At 52.0% G+C, this 13,906-nt stretch overlaps 1 protein-coding gene across 3 annotated transcripts in view; it reads right to left on the bottom strand.

Annotated features, from left to right (window-relative positions):
- The window catches only part of ASTN2 (astrotactin 2), a 326,379-nt gene that overhangs the window by 128,957 nt on the left and 183,516 nt on the right, over nt 1–13,906 (bottom strand). For all 3 annotated transcript variants that reach the window (XM_027650010.1, XM_027650009.1, XM_027650011.1), the window contains exons 12-13: nt 9,490–9,656; nt 7,254–7,442 (exon numbers count right to left, since the gene is read on the bottom strand). In XM_027650010.1, coding sequence (XP_027505811.1) covers nt 7,254–7,442; nt 9,490–9,656 — 356 coding nt within the window. The remainder of the gene's footprint in view (nt 1–7,253; nt 7,443–9,489; nt 9,657–13,906) is intronic.

Raw genomic sequence — 13,906 nt, 5'->3', positions numbered from 1 at the left:
CTTGCCCAGCAGCATTCCCAGAGTGGGATCCCACTGCCTGCTTCCACCCTGCCCAGGGACCAGCACTCCTCCTCCTCCCAGCTAACACACAGAGGAAGCCCCGACACCCGCTGCCTTCCCCTGCCTCCTGCTTCCATCATTCTCCTCGCCTCCACAGCATAACCAGCACTTCTGCCCTGCCATCCCTGTGGGCCTGGCAGTGTGGCAGTGGGAAGGGCAGGAGGGAGGGCTCCCTGCCCGGGCTCAGCACTGCACTGCCCAATTAGTGCTGCTGCGTGGCAGGTTCCGTGTGCGCTGCGTGATGAGCTCTGGGAATGCAAATCCGAACTTGCTCCGCCGCAGCAGCAGCTAACAAGATAATGAATATTTTCATCAGCTGCAGAGAATACAAACATCTGCACAGGCACAACCACGCTGCTGGGGCTGGGGGAGCAGGGGTACAGTGGGAGAACAGCTCCTCAGCATCCCTCGCTGCAGGGGCGGCAGCTCCACTGCCAGGGAAAGGAAATTTGTGGTCCCCAAACCCAGTAAAAGCCCATGGATGACACTCCATCAGCTCCAGTGGGTGCTGCTACTGTCTTTGACAGCAGTGCCTTGGCTCTAGACTGTGCCAGCGCCTGCAAGAGCTTTCCAACCCCCCCTGCATGGGCAGGGACACCTTCCACTACCCCGGGTTGCTCCAAGCCCTGTCCAACCTGGCCTTGGACACTTCCAGGGATGGGGCAGCCACAGCTTCTCTGGGCAACCTGTGCCAGGGCCTCCCCGCCCTCTGATTAAGGAATTTTTTCCTAATCTGAATATCACAATCAGGGATGTAGAATTGGTTTTGGGCTCTGGCTGCAGTGGCAGCTTCCACCCTGGCCATCCCTGTTCCTCCCCCTCCTCTTCACCAGGGCTGAGGCACAGGCTGGGAGAGGTGGAGCTCTCACAGGCAATGGTCAGACAGCAGAGACCAACCCTGTGTGAGGTTACTCTGCTGCCTGCACAGACAGGAACAAAATGGAGCAGCTCAGAGGCACATCTGGAGCTGGGATGGGGCAGCAGGAGCTGGCTCTGATGGCTGTGCCCATGGTCACTGAGTACACAGTGGCCCACTCCCTAAATCCTACCTGCACTAGGCACAGAACCAGTCTGAGAACCTCTGGGACCTCTGAGAACCTCTCTCTAAACAACCTCTATTACAAAGCACCTCTTTTACTCTGGACTCTTGCTCTGTCATTAGGGTATCACTGGCACTACACTTGCTTTTGTTTCTCTAGAAGAATAGAAAATGCTTCCAACCCGATGCAAAAGCACATGGCTGCAGACCACCAGCTCAAAGCCACATGATCTGTCCTCCTTTCTGGTGGGATGAGAACTTTGAAATGGAATGGGATGTAACAGTGACCCAACTGATGGAGTGGGGTGCTAATTGCATTAGTCATTTATAGAACGGAGTGATAAAATCTCACTGCTGAGCCTGCCAGCGAAGGTGTGCTCAAAGTACATGTGTGAAACCTGTTATGGGCTTTGAAAAGTGCCGTATGGACTCAAAAAGCTGCCAGGATGTTCCCAACACCAGGTTGAGAGGTGGAAAAAACAGGATTGAGGAAAATCAGCTCAGAGAGGGGCCCTTTAGAGGATGCAAAGCCACTGCGTGCGGCAGGGCCACAGCAGGCACCAGGACACCTCTGCTCTGTGGGCAGCATCCCTGGCTGGGAGCAGGCAGTGCTCCTGCACAGCACATACCAGGAGTGGAGCATCACATCCCACAACTTATCCCACCTCCACAGACCTGCTAAACTGCTCACAACCCCTTAGCTGCTACTGAGCACCACGGCGTGAGGCTTTAGCCTGGCTTGGAAAGACATCATTGCTTCCAACTAGCATGTCAGAGGCTTCAGAGTTGTGAACAGGTAATAGAATTGCAGCAACAAATAATAAAAAGAGGAATGAAATGGAAGGCAGCCACTGGAAAAGAGATCCATCCATTATCCTGGCCTGAAGGGTAATAGGTAAACAAGGCATTGGTGCACGGGCTGGTGCTGAGCTCACCAGCACAGGAATAATAAACAGTGCAATTATAACTCCTGTGCTTGGAGGTTTCAAAGAGAGGGAATCACATAGGAAAAAAAATCAAGTGTTAATTTAACTAGTTATAGGACCTTCCACGTGTGATGCTGGGGGGGAGCAGGATGTCCCCACCACGGCTGACTCGCGAGCTCCAAGCCACACACCACTAGCAAAGTCCCCCTGGCTTCTCACACCCAGATGTGATGCTGTGCCCAGCTGAGCCCCCATCCCAGCCCCTGGCAGCACCCATGGGTGGGAGGGAACCAGGTGCAGCTCACATGAGGTGCAGGGGGTACAACAGATGGAGATGTTTCCCAAAACAGCCCTGGGAGGGATGGCGCTGAGCTGCCAGCTCACCCCGCCGTCACTGTGCTGGTTTATTAAGGGCTGAGAAGCATCGAGGGGAAGGAGTGACAGATTTAAAATTAACTTGCCAAACTCCCCATCAATATTATGACAATTCCCTGCATCAGTTCAGTGACCTGACAGCATGAATGGAGCTGTGTGGAGGCAGAGCTGCAGGCTGGCAGTGCTTGGGGTGGGCACCCATCCCTCTCCGTGGCACCCTGTCCACCTCGGAGCTGTGCTCAGCACCACCTTCAACCTGCCCTTTTCCTTCCCCAAGGCTGGAAAGAAGCAGCAGCCCTGTTTTACAGGGGGGGTGTGGGAAGAACAGCATCCCACAAGGACCAATTTCCAATACTCGACACAGTACAGCATGGTATGGCACGACATGGCATGGCACAGCACGGCACCCCTGGATCCCCCAGAGCTGTTCTCCCTGGATATGGAGAAGGGAAACCACGAGGTGCTCAGCAGAGTCTATGCAGTGCGGGAGCAGCAACATGAATCCTTTCCCTCCCTCCAGCCAGCAAACAATTCTGGCTCCTTATCTGCCCCTCAACACCCTGAAACTCCCCAGACTCGCTGCATCTCTGCTGGGAGGGAATCAAATGGGGGCTACGTGGGTATTCCCTGTGTCCCATGGCTATGGGAAGCTGGAGCAAGAGCCAGGACCAGAAGCAGAGCCAGAGGCAGGGATAGGAAAGGACCCTGGTCAGGGCAGATGGATGCTCCTGGGGAGTGCTCTGCCCCACGTTGCTTTGACATCCTGTTTGGCATGCAGCAATAATCCAGTAAGTAAAGCTGGTTCCACAGGCAGTATTTTGGGATTTCTCCCTATTAATGGCATAAAAGCAACAGTCTGAAACTGCAAACAGCTTTTAAACAAAAATCACTATTCCCTCATGGCAAAGAGACGGCACAAAAACAGATAAAGAACGAACAAACAAACCATTTGGAAAATAATTCCTCAGTGATTTGGGAACAGCACGGAGTTTAGGCTCTGCCCCACCGTGAGGCAACAGGGGGAAAATCGCTCTAATCTAGTCTTTAGTGAGCTGGATCCGCTGCTGAGCCTCCCAGCTAGACTGGAAGGTGTGACTGGAATAGATCAGCTCCAATCCCATCTACTTATTAACAGCACACAGCATTTTGTCTATGAGAAGAACCTTTTTTAAAAAAAGCAGAGGGTGCCCAGGAGAAGGCGGCTCTGAATGTGCTTTTGGCTCAGTGGTGGAAGGAGCAAGGAGGGGGTTTGATGTGTGATGGAAAATCCCTCCTCTGACCCCTCCCAAAGCACCCACAAGAAACCACACAGGAGAAGCAACACTGGAGGAGTGGTTTGATTTAAATCCTTGCAATAAAACAGCAGCAGCAGCATTGACATGGGGCACTCCTCTGAGCAGGAACCTTGATGCTGGCATGTCCAACAGATCACCCCAACCTCCACAGAAATAATTAGTGGTTATTAAGACACCTCAGTACAGAAAATGGTGTCCACAGAGCTCCTAACTCCTGGTGGCTGAGCTGCAGGGAGGCTGTGGTGCTCACATCCTGCTGGCCTGTGGCTTCACTGTCACTGATGGATGGGGAAAGGGTCCTTGGCACCAGCACAAAGGGACATGGGAGCAGGGACAGGCTCTAGGCAACACAGTAAGTTGTTCCATCAGTGCTGGTGTCTATATGGAGCACATATGGTGCAGCAAGAACCAGTCTGCCTGCTGCCCAGCCCTGCTGTGGGTACATTCTGGCTGGTCTCAGCAGCCAGTATCTACTTCCTCCATCCTTCTCTTGGGCATTCCCATCTCCTCACACCACTGAAGTCCCTGGGTGCTGCCTGACCCCCCTTGCATAAAATGACATCAGTTACAAGGGAAAAACCAAAATCTGAGGCAGAGTGTTGGTCTGAGGTCTGGGACCTCCCAAGGTGTGCAGCTCTCCCACTGCCAGCCTGCTGTGCTGCATTCTCATGTCCATCCTTACTCTGCATCCTGAAGGTTCCTGCTGCACACCCCCATCCTCTTCAGCTGGTCAGACACACTAAAGCTGTTGGTGCTACACCTGCTGTGTCCCACTGAGTGCCAAGCATGGCCAGGAGGGTGTCAGAGGATGGGCCAGGCTTGGTGGGGCCAAACAATAGGTCAAGAGGCAATGGGCAGAAGCTGATGCCCAGGAAGTTTCACCTGAACATGAGAAAGAACTTCTTTACTGTGCAGGTGACCAAGCACTGCAACAAATTGCCCAGAGAGGGTGTGGACTCTCCCTCACTGGATTATTCAAGGACTGTCTGGACACAGTCCTGTGCCATGTGCTCTGAGATGGTCCTGCTTGAGCAGGAAGGCTGGACCAGATGCCCCACTATGGTCCCTTCCAACCTCACCCAGTCTGTGATTCTGTGTGACCACACAGCCACCAGAAGGACAGAGACTCCAATCAGTGCTGCAGCCCCTTAGATGGCAAAGACACCCCCCTGATCCTAATGGGATGGAAATTCTGTGGTAACTGATAGGTGTTGCCCAGGCCAGGGTGTGTGAGGCAGCTTTTCCCAGCACAAAGACTCCCTCCCAACACCATGCTGATATGCCTGGCAAATCCAGAATATCCTATTTATTAAAGACACTGAAGATGCGGCGACATGGGAAGCAGACACCATTCAAAGGACTGTCACATCTGCATAGCTAAAGGATCCCAGCAGTTATAAATCCCTCTAAAATACTCAGCCCCTTGTTCTGATAGCAGGTTCTTGCTCCTACTTTGCAGAAACAGGCTTTTAATCCCTGGTATTAGGCAGCTTCCTGCTATGTTTCAAATGCACCAAATTAAGGGCTTCTCTAACAGCTGGTGTCTTAATGCTCAGAGAGGTTCTTGAATATCTATGAAAATCAGAGGCAAATTACATCTTTTAGTTAATAATTTCTTCTCCATTAACCTCCTTCTCTTCCCTTGTTAAGAGATGATGTAATGGTGCTTCTACGGTGTAACCCACCGACACCCTGGGCAGCCTGGCCGTGGGGAAGGACACTGTGCTCTGGGAATTGAGCCCTCCTCATCCCTGCCTGCTGCCTCTGGAGCCGACAGCCTACATTCAAATGGGAGAGGGCAGCTGTCCTGACCTCCCAGGCTGCTGGAAGTATTTCTGGAGCAAGATGTGCTGCCTCCCTCCAGGCTCTGAGCTCTGCCGAGCCAGTTCATCGCACGCTACACTCTGCACCACGTGGGCAGCTTTGCAGGTTGCTCTTGTTTCAGACCTGCTTTCCCTTGACCCTCACAGCTGTTACACCTGGGACTAGGACACTGAAAATCCTGTTTGGGACAGCAGGTTGTGCAAAGAACTTGGCTGTCACTGTTCAGCCCCTCACTGGGAAAGGTTTGCCCACATTGCACACCTCGGCGATATCCCGTCCAGCATGTGGGAAGGAGGATGGATCACTAACAGCCCTTTCTTTTAGCCACAAAACCTGTCAGGCAGAGCCCCACGGGCTTTGGGCTCTGGCCCCTGGAAGATGCCATCCTAACACCTCAAGTGTTTAATCCCAAGGGCAGCTTCAGCACAAACCACTCCTGATCCAGCCCTGCACTGCCCAAACCCACCATCCTCAGGATGCCCTCAGAGTGGGAAACTTGGAGAAGCCAAGGATAAACCATCCCCAGGATAAACCCAGGATAATCCCAGGATAAACCAACCCCACAGACAACCTTGTGTGCTTTCCAGCTGGGATTTATGAGGACAGGGGATGCATTTGCTACCTGGAAGCGACAAAACATCCCTCAGACACACCAGCTCCTGGAAAACTTCATCTCTGCAGCCCTGGCTCTGCTCTGATGGACACATTGATGCTTGTAAAGTGTGAGGGAGAGAAAGCAAAGAGGAGTCCAGTGGGAAAATTGCCTTTGTGTCCTGTCAATTCTCACTTCCAGCAAAGGCTGAGGCTCTGCTGGCTCTAAGCACTCCACTGGCTGTGGCTTTCTCGGAGCCTCTGTGCTGATGGAGCTTGTAATGCTTCTGTCACCAAGACAGCAGAAGGCCAGAGTTCAGCCTGAATCCACAGCCAGGAAAGCTTTGCACTCAGCTGGGGAAGAGCACCCAGCAAAACTCTGTGGTCAGCAGGGGTGAGCACCCACAGCTCCAGTTAAAATTGGAGGCAGCAATGAGGTCTCTGTGCCCAAACAGGAAAGAAACGCTAAGTGCAGGTGCTGGGCAGGGAAGAGCCATGTCTGGGTGGGATGTGGGCTGGATTCTTTCCTGACTGTGGTCAGTGCTGCTGCTTTCATACATCCACCCTGCCTTACACCCGATGAAAATGCAGCTGCATTCAGGAGAGCTGAAGAAAAATAACTGAATAACTCATTGCCCAGCCCTGAATTCAGCAAGCTCTCCTCTGTGAGCACTGCAAGGTGAAGGTATTTACCTCCAGCTCATTTACATTATTTATCATGCTATATCCACAGCTCCTCCCAGTGCTGTAATGGGGACATTGAATAAAACCAGCTTGCATAGGCTGAAAATATGCCAAAGGAAATGCTCTTTCATACTACAGCAATTAAACGTCGGAACTCATTGTCACAGGATATTGCAGAGAGGAAAGACAGCAGTGTTCAGAAAGAAATGAGGCAACACTACTGAGAAAAGCCTCAAAACACAATTAAACACTCATCTGATGAGAAATACACTGGCCCAGGAGGGTCCTGTGTTGCTGCCTGTGGGAAGTACGAGCAAGTAGGAAAGCCATAGATGCTTACTGTCCTCTTGTTCTCTTTCCCTAGTGAGCATATCAGAGATGCTGCTTTTGTACCACAGGACCTTGGTCCTGTCTCACCATCCTGCTGTTCCCAGGACTTGGAGCAGAACCAGGACATACCTGAAAGTCATTTGGAACACCTGGCCTTGGTTGACATGCTGGGTCCTATTGTTGTAGCCATGAAGCATCTCCCCAAAAAGGGTGTCGTTGAACTTGGCATCCGACTTCAGGCACTTGGGGCCCTCGCAGATGTCAGAGAGCATCAGGCAGGACTTCCCATCTGGGGCCAGCTTGTACTCCTCCACACACCTGAGGAGCACCACAGGCTACATGAGATGGGCCAGGCACAGAGCATCCCACCCCACGAGCCTCTGCCAAGCCCAGCCAAGCACCACCAACACCTGCAGCAGCTGCTTGGGCAGGAGAAGGGGTCACAGAGCTCAAATCCTTTGCCCAGGCTGGGATGGGTGACCAGCAAGCAAGCACATGGTTTCCAATCCTCCTCCCTCCTGCAGCAGCACAGCCCCATCTGCCTGCAGCCAGGTTGGGCAGGGCTGTGAGCACCCTGGTCTAGTGCAAGATATCCCTGCCCATGGCAGGGTGGTTGGAAAAGCCAGTCTTTAAGATTCCTTCCAACCCAAACCATTCTGTTTCCATGCTGTCCTGCCTGGAGCTGCCCCTGCGCTGGAGAGCAGAGCTGAGCCCACTGTGCATCTGCTGCTCAGGTACAAACATTCCCCAGGCCACAGCAAAGCAAAACCAAGCTCCTGCCCCTTTTTCCACCCAGCAGTGCTCTCCTGCAAGGAAGAAGCTCCGACATGGCCGGTCCTTTGCTCCTTGATCCCACTTTCAAGCATATTGTGGGTAAGATGCACACACTCACCTTCAACAGACAGGAAGGGAAACTGAGGCAGGCAGCAGGGATGTCACTGAACTACAGACACTGGAAACCTCAGTGGAATATTTTGTATATGTGCTTAACTTGCCTCCCTCCTCCTCCTCTAGCTCTTTTCCCAGCATTGTGGCTCCCAGCTGACAGGGAAACCTCAGTTCCCTGCCTGCCCTTTCCTCCCCTTAGCCACAGCACTCTGCTAACACCACTGCCACCTCCATCCAGGCTTGCTTCCCCCTCCCATTCCTGTACTGCATTTTACTGCTGCAAGTGAAACTCCCACCTGTCTGTCACACTTTTCCTTGCCTGTTCCCAAAGTGCAGCTCAGCCTTGAACAGGGATTATGGAAAAAAAAAAAAAAAAAAGAAGAAGAAAAGAAAACCTGGGAAACAGTCTGTGTCCTTGGGGAATGGAAGACTGAAATGCAGATTCCCTGCATGGACATGGATGGGGACCATAGAGTGTCCCAAGTTTTTCTAGATCCTCCCTACAAAGGATGCCTATATGGATTTCCAACCTTTTCTGCAGGCATGGAACAGGCGATGTGCTCTCTCTTGGTTGCTGCTAAACAACAGTAAAAAAAGAAGGTAGTGGAGGAGAAAAAAACAACAATCCAGCAAAAAGGGATAAATAAAGGAGAAGCTGGCACAGGCAAAGCTCCCTGTGCTGCTCTTCCCAGGCAGCAGCCAGGGCTGCACAAGGTCTCTGCTGCACTTGCAGCATCGAGACTTGACAGGGTAACCCCTTTGAGTTACTGTTAGGAATTTGCTCCCCCTCTTGCTTGTGGGCATTTCCTTTCCAAAAGAGCTCCTTTTCCTCTTCTTCACCTAATCCTTCCCACTGGGACATGAAGGGTCCTGGGTGTGCCTGAATGTGTGAACCAGCCATGGGATGCAGCCAGCAGAGCCAGGGTGGGCAATGGATGGCTGCAGCTGTGCAGCATAAAGCCAGATAATCACTGAGCTCCTTTTAGAGCACACTGCAGCCAGGGAGATCTTCCTGAGAGAAAATGCTAAATTGTGTAGGATTATAGGATCCCAGCCAAAATCAGGGATGAAACTCTATTTTAAGAGAGGCACAGAGGAGGAAAAAAAAAATAAATTTAAGTAGTGTTTTTTAAACAAATCCTCCATCTTCCCCCTCCAACACACAATGTACAATTTTTGGGTACCTTCACGGTGAGACACAGATCAAACTGTACTGTCACACAGTGGGGGAGAGGAGGAAGGTGCATCTGCTTACACTGCTCCTCACACTTCCATACACTCCTGCCCACAGGCAAACCAGGTGCCTTTATTCCCTGCTGGAATTCAGCTCCATATACAGCCTTTTTCTTGGACACCCAGCTCCGCTGCTGGGCATGCTGGGTTGGGATGGGTGGCACAGGAAGGTTGGCAGGGATAGAGAAGAGAAGGGGTTATTTATCTGCTAGTGGGAGGAGCAGGAGCCTTGGAGGGGACTCACCCACAGAACATGAAGATGGTGCTGGATGAGGGGTCGTGGGGCAGAGGGAGGGTCTGCTGGAGACAGAGCTGCTCACAGCCCCCGTTGAAGCCATCTGAGCAGTCGATCCCTTTGGAGTAGTCATAGCAACCGGTGCCATCCTTCATGGGTCGGAGGTCCTCGGGGCACTGCAGTGAGAGAGGGACAAGGCAAGGTCACCCATGGGTCCTCACCTACCCTGGAGCCCCTGCCCTGTGGGTGCCCTCCCAGAACACAGCCCATCCAAGAGCCAGTGCTGCTGAACTCAGTTTACACCTAAAGGAGATGAGTCTGTCCTGAGTGACAGATGGGGCAGCCCCACGGGCCCTGCATCACCTTGCACAGCCTTTGGGAAAGGGGCAAGGGCCATGGGGCAAGGACTTGGTTGCTGCCAAAGCCTTGCTCTCCATCCTCCCTCCAGAGGAGGGTGAATCCCTGAGGCAGTGAAATCACACAGCCATGAAGCCTCAGGCCAGTGTGGGGCAAAGCACAGTGGGACAACCCTCTGGGTTTGTTACCTGTTCCTCCGAGACTCAGAGGAGTCCAGTGCAACCCAGAAAAAACACCTCAACACCTGAGACCAACCCAGAAAACCACCTCAGTGCTCAGGAAGGATCCAGAAAATCATCTCAACCCACACCAGGCAGGCCAGCAAGCGTAGTATTATCTTCAAAAGGATCTTGCTGCCTGCTGTGGGCAGGACCCCACATGGCAGAGTGGGACTGGGGGCAGCCAGGATGGCATCCCAGGCTCATCAGTTTTCCACAGCCAAGGCAACCATGCCGAGTCACATAAGCTGGAGATCTGGCTCTAGCTTTTAATTCCAGTTCCCTGGCTTGTTTTCCTTGCCCCAAAAGAAAAAAGCAAGTGGGTGGCAAATGCCATCGATAAATTGTCATCCAGATTAAAGCACTATTCCACCTGCATTATTTATCCCTTTTTGCCAAACACACACGCACACAAACAACAACAAAAAGGCCAGTCCTTGAAAAAATACATAAATCTTGTCTAGGAGCAGCTCACAATTAAAAATGCATTATGGAATTTCTTGAAGATGAGTTAGACTGGAGCTTGCATAGGTAGTGATGAAAGCAGGTTATAAATGTCCTCTGTCAAGCAGAAGAAAGGTTATAAAACCTCTATACTTCTTGCTTAAAAAAGAAAATCAATTTTCCATGTGAGTAAAATGCTGCACATATTAATAAAAGTTCAGGAGACCCTGGACCCTGTGCTCACCAATACAGGCAGGGTCCTGACAGGAGATGGGCTGCTGAGCCACACTTAATCTTGGCTACTCAAGAAGCAAACTGCCCATGGGGGGCAGCAGAAAGGGGCTTTAGGGAGTCCTGGTCCACCCTGAGCAATCAGAGTCCTTGAATTGTTCAGACTGGAAGGGACCTTAAAGCTCATCTCATTCCAACCCCCACTGCCATGGGCAGGGACACCTTCCACTAGCCCAGGTTGCTCCAAGCCCCGTCCAACCTGGCCTTGGACACTTCCAGGGATGGGGCAGCCACAGATTCCCTGGGCAACCTGTGCCAGGGCCTCACCACTCTCACAGGGAATAATTTCATCCTAATATTCTAAGCCTATCCTCCTTCAGTTTAAAATCATCACCCCTTGCCCTTCCTGCTAAAAAGTTCGTCCCCATCTTTCTTGTAGATGAGCCATTTCTCTCCACCTCCTACAAATCCTGTGCCATTTTCTTATGGCAGCAGCACCAAAGCTGCTTCTGCCCTGTCTGTAGCGACTGTGATGTCTTGACCTCTGTGCCAGTCATCCCTCAGACCCCACAATGCCTCCTGTGCCCTCAGCTCTGAAGCTCAGGTGGACATTGCAAACCTCAGCACCTTCCCTGGGGACACCAGGTAAGGTGGGAAGGGAAGGCACAAGGCTTTTCCAAACAAAGGATCTTGGCAGCAAAAGGCTCTGGAATAGGATGCTGCCCATCTCTGCAGAGCAGTCAGGCTCCCAGAGACACAGTTTAGGAATCAGTAGCCCTGATCAGGCACGAAGCAGCAGAAGACACAGGAGCAGGAAGCTTTCCAGCTGCACATACAGAATAACGATGAAGGAGGGGGAGAGGACACTTAGAACAATCTGTGCTTTTCACTGCCTGGGAAATAGGATCAGGATAAGAGTGTCTGTGAATCTGCAGATACAACACTTCTCTCCTGTGGTCTCCTCTGTGTCTGCTGGTCCTGCTGTAAGAAGCAGAGCTGTGTAAATTGGCAGAGAGGAGGCATCTCCCTGGAGGACACGGAGGGCTGACTGCAACGGCATCTTCTGCTCCACGGCACCACATCGACATCTCTGCTGCTCTCCTCACATTGACAGGGATTGGGAGGGGGGTCCAGGGCTCTGCCCAAGCACCCTCAAGTTCCCAAGGGACCTTCCAGGGTGCTTAAGGTAACAGGATGGGACTGTAAGTCAGCAGGAGCTGCAGGACCACAGCCAGAGGATCAGTCACGGCTTTTCTGAGCTGTCACTTTGAGTTCTCGCCTTGGCACTGATCCATGTGCTGAGCTCAGCATCTTCCCCAGCCCACAGAGGAAGGAGATGGCTCTTTCCCTGGGACTGGGTTAGTGGGTCATCAAAGCCCTCCCTCCCTTAGCCTTGCTCTGCTCGAGGCCACCCTTGGGATATTCCTCCAGTTTTGGCTTTCAACCATCAATAAACGTGTTTCCTTTCAGCTTGTAATTAAGCATCCTAATACACATTAATTAGAGCAGGCAAATAGCTCAGCACAACATTTGCAAAAGAAAGCACCTCCTCCCCTCCACATCCACCCCAGCTCGGAGCAAACCCAGCTCTCCAGCCAGCTCTGTGCCACAGCAGGGACAGAAAGCTTTGGGAGCCAGCACACAAACACGGGATGTGTCCCTGCACTGTGGGGCTGGGGAATACAAAGATGCCAGGGACAGCAAACCAGGGGATCCAAAAAGCTCAGCAACCAGTGCCAGCTTGCAAAACCAACAGGAGAGGCAACAGCACCCCCTGCACGGAGGGGTTTGCACAGATGAACAGGTGAATGGGGCAGTTATGGGTACAATAAATCACAGAATGGTTTGAGTTGGAAGGGACCTTATAAATCATCTGGTTCCAACTCCTCTGCCATGGGCAGGGACGGCACCCACTAGGCCAAGTTGCTCAAAGCCCTGTCCAACCTGGCCTTGAACACTTCCAGGGATGGGGCAGCCACAGCTTCTCTGCACTAATGAAGCTTTTTAACAGATCTCCCTGCCTCTGGAGTGGAGGATTTCCCATTAAGATCCCACCAACAGATCAGAGTAGGGCAAAACCAAAGCCCATTTGGGTGCAACTACGTTCTTGCCCACAGGAGTCAGAAATGACCCAGAAAGAAGCTGGTCTGTGCTGAGCCTGACTCCCTGGGCTGTGCTGATGGGTCAGTTCGGGCTCCTGGCTGGCCTTACAAAATCAGCACTCACCTTATGTTCGCTGAGCTTTTGTAAAGGAGCACATCTGTTCTTGCTGACATTGATTTGCCTGGCTTGGGCAGCAGAGAACCAATAATTATGGTGAGTTTAAATCAATCCCCCATCAATTTAGCTGCAGTTCAATTTGCGATCTGCCTTGGCAGTGACACAGGACGGGGGGCTGTGTTGGAAAATGATTAGAAAATCAATAAGCAACTTGGTCAATAGTTCTGTCTGGGCGATCAGGGGTGGCATGTCCCTCCCTGGTGGGAGGAAAGCTGGCAAGACGTGGTGCCCCAGCAGGTTCTGGTCATCTACTTGTGCATGCCCCTCATCGGGATACAGGATGGATCCAACATACTGTTAGTCAGCAATTCAAAAGAAAAAGCTGTTTGTGGTTTACCCTGTTAGACCCACACTGCTTGGGTTCACTTCCAATTCCCAGCCCATCTTTCATCCATAGATCTGACCAGCAAAAATATCTCAGAGCTTGGGAAGAAGGTCTGCTACTTAATCCATCCTACAGAGAGGAACAGAGATATAGGGAGAGACTCCAGCTCATGGTCTGCTCTGAAATGCCAAGGAGAAGCTGTTACCACACAAATGTAATTCCACTGCCTTGCAAATCCACTCCGTCTATGCAGAATTGAACTGATTTCTCTGCGACAACAGACAGCCCTGAAAATTGCTCTTGGCATTGGGAAAGAAAACTTACTTTGTCGTCGTGCTGTGCACTAGCACTGACAAAACAGATCCTGCAGGCTAAATGTGACCCACAGCTCCAAGGCCCCGACCCTGCTGCTGCCAGTGGAGCAGGAGAAGGAATCACCAGCAGCTCCACGTGGTTTGGCTGATGGCACAGCCGGGCAACAGCCCCATTCCCTCCCATCCACGCCAGGCAGAGCATCCAGGTCCTTATTCCTGTGACTGCATCAGCAAATGAATTCTGAGTACACAGAGGA

Source organism: Corapipo altera, unplaced genomic scaffold (genome assembly GCF_003945725.1).
Source record: "Corapipo altera isolate COAL_440 unplaced genomic scaffold, ASM394572v1 268, whole genome shotgun sequence".
Lineage (NCBI taxonomy): Eukaryota > Metazoa > Chordata > Aves > Passeriformes > Pipridae > Corapipo > Corapipo altera.
This window is presented reverse-complemented; position numbering and strand designations above follow the sequence as displayed.